The sequence below is a fragment of the Pongo pygmaeus genome, chromosome 1 (genome assembly GCF_028885625.2).
Source record: "Pongo pygmaeus isolate AG05252 chromosome 1, NHGRI_mPonPyg2-v2.0_pri, whole genome shotgun sequence".
In the NCBI taxonomy this organism is placed as follows: Eukaryota; Metazoa; Chordata; class Mammalia; order Primates; family Hominidae; genus Pongo; species Pongo pygmaeus.
The window spans coordinates 88480465-88495236 of record NC_072373.2 but is presented as its reverse complement, the minus strand read 5'-3'; the positions used below and the strand labels follow the sequence as shown (position 1 = coordinate 88495236).

The following is a 14772-nucleotide window of genomic DNA, read 5'->3' as shown; positions in this document are numbered from 1 at the left end:
ATCGCACTTTTTCCCTATTTTTTGGTAATAAGTTGTGTGTTTGTGTTTACATCCCTCCTCTCATTCCTAGGTTTTGGGTTTTCTTTCTTTTATCAGTTAGGATGACTTCAGTTGGAAATAACAGGAAATCATGATTCAAATTGGCTTAAACATTAAGGAAATATATTATCTCACATAACAAAAAGTCCAGAGACAGACAGTTTCTAGCACATCAGAACTCTTGGTCCACTTTTCTACAATTCTGTGAGCACTGCCCTTGAGCTAGCAGTAAGATGATTATAGTGGTTCTAAGCAGCATCATACCCAGACCGCTATAGAAAGAAAGGGACTAACTATCTCTTTTATGTGTAGCCTTTTTTTTTTTTTTTTTTTTTTGAGACAGAGTTGCAGTGGCGCAATTTCCATTCACTGCAATCTCTGCCTTCTGGGTTCAAGCAATTTTCCTGCCTCAGCCTCCTGAGTAGCTGGGATTAAGGCATGCACCACCACACCCAGATAATTTTTGTATTTTTTAGTGGAGACCAGCCAGGCTGGTCTCAAACTCCTGACCTCAGGTGATCCACCCGCCTCGGCCTCCCAAAGTGCTGGGATTATAGGCGTGAGCCACTGTGCCTGGCCTTGTGTCTCTTTTTGACAATGAGGAACATTTTCTCAGAAGTTCTGCAACCATCTTCCCATCATATCATATTGGTCATGACTGGGTCACATGCTCATTCTTAAAACCATCATGAGAAAGGGGACTGAGATGACCATAATTCACTTAGCTTAACCATTTGGGGAGTCACCCATCTTGACACTATCTCTTTGTTCATCCTAATCAGACTTACCAAAGGTTTGCTTTATTAGTCTTGTCTCAGCTTTTGACTTCTAGCTCAAGTACTTTGCCTTTTGCTTGTTTTCTAATATATTATTTCTTTCTTAGATTTCATTTATATTTACTGTATTATTCATTAATTTCTAAACTTCTTGTTTTGAAACAGATTCACAAAAGGCTATACCTTTTCCTCTTCTGCCATTTTGACCACACCCATTAGATTTTGAGATGTATGTATCCCTGTCATTGTTGTTTCTAAACAGTCTATAACTTTAGTTTTATTTTCTTCTTAACTCAAAGTGTATTTGGAAGGGTGTTTTGTTGTGTTTGTTTTGTTCAAGAGAAATGAGCACTACTTTTTTGTTTTCTATTTTATTGCAGGACAGTCAGTAAATGTGGTCTGTATGATTTTTCTGTATGTGAGTATCTTTAAGTATATGTACGAAGACAATATTTTCTTTCATTTTAAAATAAAGTTTTGTTTTTTATTATAGCAACACACACACTTAGTTTACATGGTATAATAGAATAGAAGGCATATAACAAGAAATAGCTGTTTACTGCCCCTTCCCTCACATCTCAGCTCTACTTCTCAGAGGCAACCATGTTCAATTCTTTCAACTATGTCTTCTGCTAATTTACCTCCATATTTCCAAACAATACAATATGCTGCTATTTCTTGATTTTTCAACATTAGACACTATCTATTTGATTTCCTACTATAGAATATGAGGACTATTCTTATTATACCGTGCTTACTCACTTCCCACTTTTCCTACCATGTGCTCCAACATAGCTTTATCACAATTTATGATTACTCTTTGTTGCTGAGACAAATAGTGTTGTCTGCTTATATTTCCCTTCTTGAACAATCTTTTTTTTCCTCTAGAGATAATAAATGCCTCATTTTCATATATTTTTTAGTTGTCTATGTGTTTATTAGCTTTTCCAAAGATTTTAAAAAATGTTCTAAAGCAGCTTAATACTATTTTCCATGTGGTCAAATGCACCATGTAGCTTTTCAGTTTCTCTTCCTTCCTTTTTTTTTTTTTTCCATTAGCAAGATGTCCCTCCTTTTTTGACACTGTTTTCGGTCATTTGATCTCTGGACCTCTTGCACAGCTGTTGTCCTAGGACTTCTCTATCTTTTACATGAAATCCTGTTTCCTGAATCTTATGTCTTTCTATTTCTTGGTTTCTTCCTTGCGTGGCTGCAGCATGTTTGCCAGGGCATCCTGAGAAAGGGTTTGCAGGTGATATAGGGGAGACCATAATGCCTCACCTCATACTCACTCAACTCACCTGAATTCACCTGCAGCTGCTGGCTGGGTCAATTTCTCCTGAGAATTAAACTATGACAGGGAAAAATTAGTCACCTGCAAATAGTCACCCTGGGTAGGAGAGAGGCCCCAAGAATCTAACTTCTCCTTATACAGAGTTTACAATTATCCTCTCATTTTTAGAATCATTCTTTAACCACATATTTTGTTGTACATGATTCCTCCAAATTCCTGAACTTTTTCTAAGATCTTCCAGGAAAATTAGCTTGCTTTTCATTAGCATTCCTTTCTTTAGGGAAATAAACTCAATTCCCTATTACCCAATTTTCTATAGCAATATGACCAAGATTTGTGGTTATCCCAATGTTACTTCTTTGATATTAGACAAAAATAATGTTAAATGGTTGAATAAAAGAGACATCTTTATATCTCTGCTTATCTTAATTAGACTTGTCAGAAGTCTTTTTTATTGGTCTTTTCACAGATTAGTTTTTGATTGTTTGATCACATCTTTCTTTTTGCAATCTTGTGCATTGTAATCTCTTCTATTTTGTAATATTCTTAGTCTTGAATAATACAAAAAAAAGTATATATTTTCCCTACCACACTAGTCTCTCTGTTTACTGTACTCCTGTGCCCACTGGAATGAAATGTTTCTTAATTTTTCTATTTTTGCTGAAAACCACAATTTCAACAGATAATTTAAATTATACAAATCATTATCTCAACAAGATTACTTAAGACTTGTCAAACACATTGTAACATACATTTCTGTAACTGTTGTTAGCCAAATAATTAAACACTTCAATCTATGATTTCTACATATCCAACAAGAACCTATGTCTTTTTTTTTTTTCCGAAGGCAATTTTATAACTTTATTTGATGTATTTGACGATCAGCGATTAGTTCTCATCCACATTGACTGTAGATTTTCAAAAGTGGCAACAGGTACATAGGTAACCAAAGTATAGAGCTTATTTGGTGAATCTTCATCCTCATTACGTTTTCGGGACAGCCGCACACGGATTCGGTATGGGACATTCTTATTCCTTTGGCCCAGACAGCTTTGTTGAGCCTGATATCAATGCACGCATCTGGAGTTCCCATCTCCTTCATGGCAAATTTCCGAAGCCCTTTGAGTGCCCGAGGGGCACACTTCTTGAAGCCCACTCCATGGATGTGCTTGTGAATGTTGATGGTGTATTCTCGGGTCACCACCTCGTTGATGGCAGAACGGCCCTTTTTCTTCTCGCCACCCTTCTTTGCGGGAGCCATTCTGCAGGGTCCAAGTTGGAAAGGAAGAGCGCGAGGGATTGTGGGAGAAGGAAAGCCGAGAATCTATGTCATTTAATAGATCATGCTTTGGGTGTCAAGTCTAAGAATTCTTTGGCTAGTCCTACGTCCCAAAGAATATGTTCTCCAGTTTTGTTGTTTTTTTAAGTTTTATAGTTTTACTTTCTACATTTAAACCCAGGATCACCCAGGCACAGTGGCTCACACCTGTAATCCCAGCACTTTGGGAGGCCAAGGCAGGAGGATTGCTTGAATCCAGGAGTTTGAGACCAGCCTGGGCAGCATAGTGAGACTTGGCCTCTACAAAAAAAAAAAAAAAAAAAAAAAAAAAGTTACCTGGGAAGTCTCAGCTACCTGGAAGGCTGAGGTCGGAAGGTTGCTTGAGTACAGGAGGTCAAGGCTGCAGTGAGCTATGATTGTACCACTGCACTCCAGCGTGGGCAACAGAGTGAGACCTTATCTCAAAAATGTACATGAATAAGTAAGTAAATAAACCCAGGATCCATCTGAGTTTATTTTTTATGAGGTATGATACTTAAGTTGAAGTTTATTTTTTTTCCCTATGGATGACCAATTGCTCCAACAATCATTTGTTGAAAAGGCCATTTTTCCTCATTGAATTGGTTTTGCACCTTTGTCAATAATCAGTTGGGCGTATTTGTGTGGGCCTATTTCCGGTTCTCTATTCTGTCCCATTATTCTGTGTCTATCACTCTGCCAATATCATACAATCTTGATTATTGTAACTACATTGTAAGTTTTAAAATTGGTTAGACTGATTCCTCCCAATATTCTTCTTTTTTTGAGATTTTTAAGCTATTCCAGTTCCTTTGTCTTTCCATATACATTTAAAAATAATATTGTCTAGATCTATAAAAAATCACGCTAGGATTTTGACAAGAACTGTGTTAAAGGTGTATATTAGTTTGGGCAGAATTGACTTCTTTACTATATTAAGTTTTCCAATCCATAAACATGATATGTCTCTCCATTTATTTAGATTTTTACAAACTTTCCTTCATCAGTGTTGTGTAGTTTTTGTCATACAAAACCTATACGTGTTTTGTTAGATTTATACCTATTTCTTTTTTCTTCTTAGTATTGTAATTGTAAATGATACTGTTTTAAATTTCAGAGTCCACATGTTCATTGTCAATATGTAGAAATACAATTGATTTTTTATCTTGTATGTTTATCTTGTATGTTGCAACCTTGCTGAAGACTCACTTATTAGTTCTAGGAGTTTTTAATGTATTCTTGGGATTTTCTAGGTAGACAATCACATCATATATAAGAAGGGGCATTTTACTTATTTCTTTCCTACCCATATGCCTTTTATTTTCTTCTCTTATCTTAGTGAACTGGCTAGAACTTCCAGCATTATGTTGAATAAGAGCGGTGCTAGCAGACATCTTTACTTCGTTTTTATTTTAGGGGGAAACATGCAGTCTTTCATTGTTGAGTATGGTGTTAGCCAAAAGTCTGTGTAGATGTTCTTTATCAAGTTGAGGAAGTTTCCCTCTATGCCCTTTCCTTTTTGCTTGTTTCTTTTTAAATTTTTTTTTAGACTGTTCATCAGGAATAGGTGTTTTGTTGATTTTTTTTGCATTAATTGACATGATTTTTTATGGTTTGACATGATTTTTGATGTGATTTTTCTTCTTTAGCATGTTAACATGGTGGATTACATTGATTGATTTTGAAATATTGAACCAGTCTTGCATTCCAGGAATAAACCCCACTTGGTCATGCTGTATAATTCTTTTTATATGTTACTAAATTCTATTTGCTAATATTTTGTTCAGTATTTTTGCATCTATAGTCATGAAAAATATTAGTCTGTAGTTTTCTTGTGTGTGTGTGTGTGTGTGTGTGTGTGTGTGTGTGTGTGTATTAAACCTGTATGTGTCTTTAGCCCAAGATATGATAGTCTATCTTGGTATATGTGTCATGGGCACTTAGAAAGAATGTGTAGTCTTTGTCTGGCTTTGGTATCAGGATAAACTAACTTTGTAAAATGAATTGGAATGTGTTCCTTCCTATTCTATATTCTGAAAAACATTGTATAGAATTGGCTAATTCTTCTTCAAATGTTTGGCAGAATTCACCAGTAAAACCATCTAGGACTGGAGATTTCTTTTTGGGGTGTTTTAAAATTATGAATTCAATTTCCTTTATAATTACAGAGCTACACAAGAATCTATTTCATTCTGGATGAACTGTGGCAGTTTGTGCTTTTTGAGGAATTATTTCATCTAAGTTGGCAAATTTATGTGTTTAAAATTATAGGCCAGGCGCAGTGGCTCATGCCTGTAATCCTAGCACCTTGGGAGGCCGAGATGAGAAAACTGCTTGAGGCCAGGAGTTTGACACCAGCTTTGGCAACATAGTGAGATTCCCATCTCTATTTTTTAAAAAATAAATATGGGCCAGGAGCAGTGGCTCACTCCTGTAATCCTAGCACTTTCAGAGGCTGAGGCAGGCAGATCACCTGAGGTCAGGAGTTTGAGACCAGCCTGACTAACATGGTGAAACCCTGCCTCTACTGAAAATACCAAAATTAGCCTGGTATGGTGGGGTGTACCTGTAGTTCCAGCTACTTGGGAGGCTGAGGCAGAAGAATTGCTTGAACCTGGGAGGCGGAGGTTGTAGTGAGCCAAGATCACGCCACTGCACTCTGCCTGGGTGGCAGAGGGATACTCTGTCTAAAAAAAAAATAATAAAAATATATATATTAAAAATAAATAAATAAAATTATAGTATTCCCTTATTCTCCTTTTGATATCTGCTGGTTTATTGGTAACTTGTATCTTTGCTCTGTCAGTCTTGCTTGAGGTTTGTCAATTTTATCTTTTCAATGAAGATCAATTTTTCTCTATTTCTTATTTATTTTCTCTATTGTTTTTCTGTAATCAATTTCACTGTTTTGTGTGCTTATCTTTATTCTTGCCTTCCTTCTGCTTGCTTTGGGTTTATTTTGCTCTTCTTTTTTTAGATTCTTGAGGTGGGAGCTTAGATTATTGATTTGAGATTTTTCTCTATGCAATTAGTGCTATAAATTTCCATTCTAATACTGTTTTAATTGTGTCCCACAAATTTTTATATGTTGTATTTTCATTTTTATTCCATTTAGTGTATTTTATTTTATTTCCCTTGAGACTTCCTCTCTGACCCATGGATTATGCAGAAGTATGTTGTTTGGTTTCCAGGTACTTAGAGATGTTCCTGTTATCTTTCTGTTATTGATTCTAGTTTGGTTTCATCGTGGTTGGAAAACATGCTCTGTATAATGTTGAGTCTTTTAAATTTGTTGAGGATTTATTTTGGCTTAGCATATGATTTATCTCAGTGGGCCCTTGATAAAAATGTGTTCTGCTGTTTTTGGGTGGAGTGTTATATAAATATTGATTAGATCATGTTGCTTGATGGTGTCATTGAGTTCTTCTGTATTTTTGCTGATTTTCCATCTAGTTGTTCTATCAATCATATTGAGAGAGGAGCTTTGAAGCTTCCAGCTATAATTGTGGATGTGCCAACTTCTACTTTTAATGCTATCACTTTCGCTTCACATATTTTGTAGCTCTCTCGCTTGGTGAATTTACATTTAGGATGTCTTTTTGGTGGATTGGCCTTTTTATCATTAAATAAAGTCCCTTTCTGTCTCTGGTAATTTACTCTGCTCTGTGGTCTACTTTATCTGATGCTTTTGTGGGTGGTGGTGGGACCACAGTTTTTTTTTTTTTTTTTCCTGTGGTATTGCTAGACTAGTGCATTTACTATCTAAACATTTTCAGTCATGCTAGGCTGCCCCTTTCCTTGTCTTTTGGGGAGGAAGAGAAGGATTTTCCTGAGGCTTTTTTTCTCTATACCTTTGACATTTCTGGGTTGCTGGCTTTTTCAGCTCCAAGTGTAGCATACATGAAACAAAAAGAAAACCTACGGAACTCAGCACCATTTTGTTCCCCAGGTTACAAGGTCCCTTGCTCATCTGCTTTCTTTTCTCTTTTCTCCATTTTTAAGTCTTCTTATTTCTGTTTTATATATAATATCTAGGGTTTTTAGCTGTACTTAGCAGGAGGAATAGGGAAAAGTACCTCTATTACATATTTTCAGTAGTCTGGAAGCTGCGTGTGCGTGTGTGTGTGTGTGTGTGTTTGGCTGTGTCACATAGGCTGGAGTGCAGTGGTGCAATCATACTTCACTCTAGCCTCAAACTACTGGGCTCAAGCAATCCTCCTGCCTCAGCCTCCCACCCAAAGTGCTGCAGTTACAGGCATAAGCCACTGAGCTTGGCATATTTTTATTTATTATTATTATTCAATTGGGGTCTTGCTCTGTTGCCCAAGCTAGAGTGCAGCGGTTTGATCATGGCTCACTGCTACCCTGACCTCCCAGGCTCAAGCTGTCCTCCTGCCTCAGCCTCCCAAGTAAGTGGGACCACAGGCACGCACCACCATGCCCAGCTAATAATTAAAAAATTTGTGGCGATTCCTCAAATACCTAAATACAGAAATACCATTTGACTCAGCAATCCCATTACTGGGTACATACCCAAAGGAATAGAAATCCTTTTATTATAAAGACATGTGCACATGTATATTCATTGCAGCACTATTCACCATTGCAAAGACATGGAATCAACCTAAATGCCCATCAATGATAGACTAGATAAAGCAAATGTGATACATATATACCATGGTATACTATACAGCCACAAAAAAGAATGAGATCATGTCCTTTTCAGGGACAGGGATGGAGCTGGAGGCCATTATCCTTAGCAAACTAACACTGGAACAAAAACCAAATACCTCATGTTCTCACTTGTAAGTGGGAGCTAAATGAAGAGAACACATGGACACAGAGAGGGGAAAAACACTGGGGCCTACCAGAGGGTGGAGAGTGGGAGGAGAGAGAAAATCAGGAAAAATAACTAATGGATCCAAGGCTTAGTACCTGGGTGATAAAATAACCTGTATAACAACCCCCCCATGACACAAGTTTACCCATGTCACCAACCTGCACATATATCCCTGAACTTAAAATAAAAGTTAAAAAAAATATTTTGTGAAGATGGAGTCTCGCTATGTTGCCCAGTCTGGTTTTGAACTCCTGGGCTCAAGCTATGCTCCTAATATTTTTAATATACATATTTGCACTTATATTTTCATCAATACATAGAGTTAGTCATAGTCTATATTTCCCCCTTGAACTTTTTGGGGGATAAAAACCACCCAGATAAAAATAAGCCAAACTATCCATAGGAGAAGTCTCTAGGTGAAGGACTTATGGATGATTTTTTAATTTCCTTTTTCCTTATTTTCTACCATTAGTATGTATTGTAAATAACATTTGGAAGCTCAGTGTTCTATGCAACTTATTTTACTATTATTAAGTAAAATCCTGTTTATTTCTACATCACTTTTATGAATAAAATTGAGTTTTATAGGCCTTCTTTTTGCTTATTTGCTAACCAATAAAATTGTAGGCTTTAACTTTAAAAATGCAAGTTTTCATAAGAAATATAGGCAGTATCAGAAAGAGATGTCCCCTCTCCCTTTGATTAACAGAGGAGCACTATCCTTCTATGTCATAAAGCTGCTTCAAGAATCCAATTCGATAAGGTGTTAAACTGAAGCATTTTATTAAAATATAATATTGTTTTCTTGGACAAAATGGAGATGTGTGGATATTCATATTTGTTTGCAACCTGTTCTGTTGATATCAATCTGTCCTTGGAAGTAAAATCTGAGTAATGAGACCTTGCAGAATTCCTTTAAAAACTGCCACATCCTGTGAAAATTATCTTCAAAAATAAATCCATGCTTCATTTTGATGATATTATTTCAAAATCTGTCGCCTGAGCAATAATGTTTTAATTTACATCTATATACTCCTACACAAAATAAATACTTGTAAAATTGCTCTGTCAAATTGGAAGTGGATTACTGATACCTTCATTTTCTCAGTTATTCATGTTGGGGGAAAGAAGCTCATGGTTCTGTAAGATATTCTACTTCAACGCAAAAATTGGGAGAATTATTTCAATTAATTAACAAATCCATGGTGAGCTGAGAGTTGAAGGCTGTGCCCTATGCTGGCAGTCTCAAATAAAGCAGCTAAGAGAAGGGAGAGAAACCTTAGGCTCCAGCAGAAGCCTTCCTGTCTCTGTGATATAGCAGCTCAGGATAACTCTGTTAAGGAGTCATTTTGCTGAACAAATCTGCAGAGCCATCACACAGAGTAAGAAAAAAAAATACACATATTTTAAAAATTGTTTGTGGCCTAAGAACCTCAAGCCATTCCAATTTCTAAGGGAAGGAATTCAGGGCACTATACTCCATAAATTCTTAAATATTTTATTTGCTGCTAGCAGTCAGGTAGAAAAAATAGCCCAGGGCACTGTCTTCCAGGAATATGTGAGTTTTCTTTACGAAAATGAGGCCCACCTGGCAGTAGAATGAGTTTCCCATAATTCCAGTGACCTGACGGTAAGGGATTGGCTTTCTTTAGAAACTGGGGGCCACTCCCTGGTGCGTGGGAGATCTGGTGCATGGGAGAACTCAGAGCATCTGTGTATGCTTTCTGAATGTGTATTCTGAAAGTTTAACAGTTGATGAAATAGGTACCCAGAAAGGGGCATGTCAATTCATGTCTAGCTTATGTGGAGACTTCCAGCTTCTACCTGAACAACCTGAAACTGGTTCTGAGTGAATTCTTTCTTTCTCCTTCCCTCTCCCCTTCCTCTCTCCATCCCTCTCTCTGTGATTCTCCTACCTTCCTTTTTTTTTGTTTTGTTTTTTTGAGACGGAGTCTCACTTTGTCGCCCAGGATGAAGTGCAGTGGCTCCATCTTGGCTTGCTGCAACCTCTGCCTCCCGGGTTCAAGCAATACTCCTGCCTCTGCCTACCCAGTAGCTGGGACTATAGGTGCCCGCCACCACCAGCTAATTTTTGTATTTTAGTAGAGATGGAGTTTCGCCATGTTGGCCAGGCTGTTCTCAAACTCCTGACCTAAAGTAATCCACCTGCCTTAGCCTCCCAAAGTGCTGGGATTACAGGCGTGAGCCACCATGCCTGGCCTCTTTTTTTTTTCTCTTGGAAGAAATACACAAATAAGCTAAGTCGAGGTGTGTGGAATAACTTTGTGTCCTGCAGTGCATTTTTAAATCTTGGGAATGAGACAGGTGACATGACTATAGATTTGCAACTAGCTGTGCAAGTATTCAAAAGCCATCAGTACTGCTATAGACGGTAAATAGATAATAAAAGAATATTACGAAAAATTTTATATAGATAAATATGACAACTTAGATAAAATGGACAAATTCCTTGACAGCTGCACACAAACTATCTAGGTTCATTTAAGGAGAAATAGCCTCAATAGCCCTATATCTATTAAAGAAATGGAATTTTCAAGGGGGGAAGGGCCAAGATGGCCGAATAGGAACAGCTCTGCTCTGCAGCTCCCAGCCAGACCAACTCAGAAGGCTGGTGATTTCTGTATCTCCAACTGAGGTAACCAGTTCATCTCACTGGGAATGGTTAGGCAGTGGGTCCAACCCGTGGAGAGCGAGCAGAAGCAAGATGGGGTGACGCTCCACCTGGGAAGTGCAAGGGGCCAGGGACCTCCCTTCCCCCAGCCAAGGGAAGCTGTGAGGAACTGTGCTACCCAGCTGGGTTACTACGCTTTTCCCACAGATTTTGCAATCTGCACATCAGGAGATTCTCTCGTGTGCCTACACCACCGGGGCCCTGGGTTTCAAGCACAAAACTGGGTAGCTGTTTGGGCAGACACGGAGCTAGCCACAGGAGTTTTTTTCTTACCCCAGTGGCTCCCAGTGAGACAGAAACATTCACTCCCCTGGAAAGGAGGCTGAAGCCAGGGAGCCGAGTGGTCTCGCTCAGCAGGTCCCACTCCCACAGAGCCCAGCAAGCTAAGAACCGCTGGCTTGAAATTCTCGCTGCCAGCACAGCAGTCTGAAGTAGACCTGGGACAATTGAGCTTGGTCATTGGAAGGGCGTCCGCCATTACTGAGACTTTAGTAGGCGATTTTTCCGATAGTGGTTAGGAGGCTGCGAGATCTGGGCTGGGCGTGGCAAAGCGGCTGTGGCCAGACTGCTTCTCTAGATTCCTCCTCACTGGGCAGGGCATCTCTGAAGGAAAGGTAACAGCCCCAGTCAGGGGCTTACAGACAAAACCTGGACAGAGCACTTGAGGGAAGGGGCGGCTGTGGGCACAGCTTCAGTGGATTTAATTGTTCCTGGCTGCTGGCTCTGAAGAGAGCAGCTGATCCTGACTAGCGGGATTCTCCCAGCATAGCGCACCAGCTCTGCTAAGGGACAGACTGCCTCCTCAAGTGGGTCCCTGACCCCTGAGTCTCCTGACTGGGAGAAACCTCCCAACAGAGGTCGACAGACACCTCATACAGGAGAGCTCTGGCTGGCATGAGGCTGGTGACCCTCTGGGATGAAGCTTCCAGAGGAAGGAGCAGGCAGCAATCTTTGCTGTTCTGCAGCCTCCACTGGTGATACCCAGGTGAACAGGATCTGGAGTGGACCTCCAGCAAACTGCAGAAGAGGGGCCTATTAGAAGAAAAACTAACAAACAGAAAGCAACAACATCAACATAAAGGAACCCCACACCAAAACCCCATCCAAAGGTCATCAGCCTCAAGGATCAAAGGTAGACAAATCCATGAAGATGAGGAAAAACCAATGCAAAAACACTGAAAACTCCAAAAACCAGAATGCCTCTTCTCCTCCAAATGATTACAACTCCTCTCTAGCAAGGGCACAAAACTGGATGGAGAATGAGAACGACGAATTGACAGAAGTAGGCTTCAGAAGGTGGGTAATAACAAACTCCTCTGAGCTAAAGGAGCGTGTTCTAACCTAATGCAGGGAAGCTAAGAACCTTGATAAAAGGTTACAGGAAATGCTAACTAGAATAACCAGTTTAGAGAGGAACATAAATGACCTGATGGAGCTGAAAAACACAGCACGAGAACTTCGTGAAGCATACACAAGTATCAGTAGCCAAATTGATCAAGTGGAAGAAAGGATATCAGAGATTGAAGATCAACTTACTGAAATAAGGTGTGAAGAAAATATTAGAGAAAAAAGAATGAAAAGGAATGAACAAAGCCTCCAAGAAATATGGGACTATGTGAACAGACCAAACCTATGATTGATTGGTGTACCTGAAAGTGATGGGGAGAATGGAACCAAGTTGGAAAACACACTTTAGGATATTATTCCGGAGAACTTCTCCAACCTAGGAAGACAGGCCAACATTCAACTTCAGGGCATACAGAGAACACCACTAAGATACTCCTCAAGAAGAACAACCCCAAGACACATAATCTTCAGATTCTTCAAGGTCAAAATGAAGGAAAAAATTTTAAGGGCAGCCAGAGAGAAAGGTCAGGTTACCTATAAAGGGAAGCCCCTCAGACTAACAGCAGATCTCTCTTCAGAAACCCTACAAGCTAGAAGAAGTTGAATGTTGGGGGCCAACATTCAACATTCTTAAAGAAAAGAACTTTCAACTCAGAATTTCATATCCAGCCAAACTAAACTTCATAAATGAAAGAGAAATAAATCCTTTCCAGACAAGCACATATGGAGGGATTTTGCCACCACCAGGCCTGCCTTCCAACAGATCCTGAAGGAAGCATTAAATATGGAAAGGAAAAGCTGGTACCAGCCACTGCAAAAACACACCAAAATATAAAGACCAATGATGCTATGAAGAAACTGCATCAACTAATGTGCAAAATAACCAGCTAGCAGCATGAGGACAGGATCAAATTCACACATAACAATATTAACCTTAAATGTAAATGGGCTAAATGCCCCAATTAAAAGACACAGGCTGGCAGATTGGATACAGAGTCAAGACCCATCGGTGTGCTGTATTCAGGAGACCCATCTCACATGCAAAGACACACATGGGCTCAAAATAAAGGGATGGAGGAATATTTACCAAGCAAATGGAAAACAAAAAACAAAACAAAACAAAAACAAACAAACAAAACTGGGGTTACAATCCTAGTCTCTGATAAAACAGACTTTAAACCAACAAAGATCAAAAAGACAAAGAAGGGCATTACATAAAGGTAAAGGGATCAATGCAACAAGAAGAGCTAACTATACTAAATATATATGCATCCAACACAAGAGCACCCAGATTCATAAAACAAGTCCTTAGAGACATACAAAGAGACTTAGACTCCCACACAATAATAGTGGGAGACTTTAACACCCCACTGTCAATATTAGACGGATCAATGAGACAGAAAATTAACAAGGATATTCAGGACTTGAACTCAACTCTAGACCAAGTGGATCTAATAGACATCTACAGAATTCTCCACCCCAAATCAACTGAATATACGTTCTTCTTAGCATCACATAGCGTGTATTCTAAAATTTAATACATAATTGGAAGAAAAACACTCCTCAGCAAATGCAAAAGAACAGAAAGCATAACAAACAGTCTCTCAGACCACAGTGCAATCAAATTAGAACCCAGGATTAAGAAACTCACTCAAAACTGCAAAACTACATGGAAATTGAACAACCTGCTCCTGAATGACTACTGAGTAAATAATGAAATTATGACAGAAATAAAGAAGTTCTTTGAAACCAATGAGAACAAAGAGACAGCATACCAGAATCTCTGGGACAAAGCTAAAGCAGTGTGTAGAGGGAAATTTATAGCACTAAATGCCCACAACAGAAAGCTGGAAAGATCTAAAATCACCATCCTAACATCACAATTAAAAGAACTGGAGAAGCAAGAGCAAACAAATTCAAAAACCAGCAGAAGACAAGAAATAACTAAGATCAGTGCAGAACTGACAGAGATAAGAGACATGAAAAACCCTTCAAAAAATCAATGAATCCAGGAGCTGGTTTTTTGAAAAGATTAACAAAATACATGGACCACTAGCTAGACTAATAAAGAAGAAAAGAGAGGGGAATCAAATAGACACGCAAAAAAATGATAAAGGAAATATCACCACTGATCCCACAGAAATACAGACTACCATCAGAGAATACTACAAACACTTCTACGCAAATAAACTAGAAATTCTAGAAGAAATGAATAAATTGCTGGACACATACACCCTCCCAAGACTAAACCAGGAAGAAGTTGAATCCCTGAATAGACCAATAACAAGTTCCAAAATTGAGGCAGTAGTTAATAACCTACCAACCAAAAAAAGCCCAGGACCAGACAGATTCACAGCTGAATTCTACCAGAGGTATAAAGAGGCTGGTACCATTCTTTCTGAAACTATTCCAAATAATAGATAAAGAGGGACTCATCTCTAACTCATTTTATGAGGCCAGCATCATCCTGATACCAAAACCTGTCAG

At 38.8% G+C, this 14772-nt stretch overlaps 1 protein-coding gene across 1 annotated transcript; it reads right to left on the bottom strand.

Moving 5' to 3' along the window:
* Positions 1-1853: 1853 nt before the first annotated feature.
* Positions 1854-3411, bottom strand: LOC129012508 (large ribosomal subunit protein eL31-like). The gene has a single exon (XM_054448203.2). It carries the CDS (start codon positions 3368-3370, stop codon positions 3005-3007), a length of 366 nt encoding a protein of 121 aa, XP_054304178.1. The 5' UTR covers positions 3371-3411; the 3' UTR covers positions 1854-3004.
* Positions 3412-14772: the final 11361 nt, after the last annotated feature.

Coding starts and splice junctions, on each gene's coding strand:
- LOC129012508 (XM_054448203.2), bottom strand. CDS start 3,370: ATGGCTCCCGCAAAGAAGGGTGGCGAGAAGAAAAAGGGCCGTTCTGCC.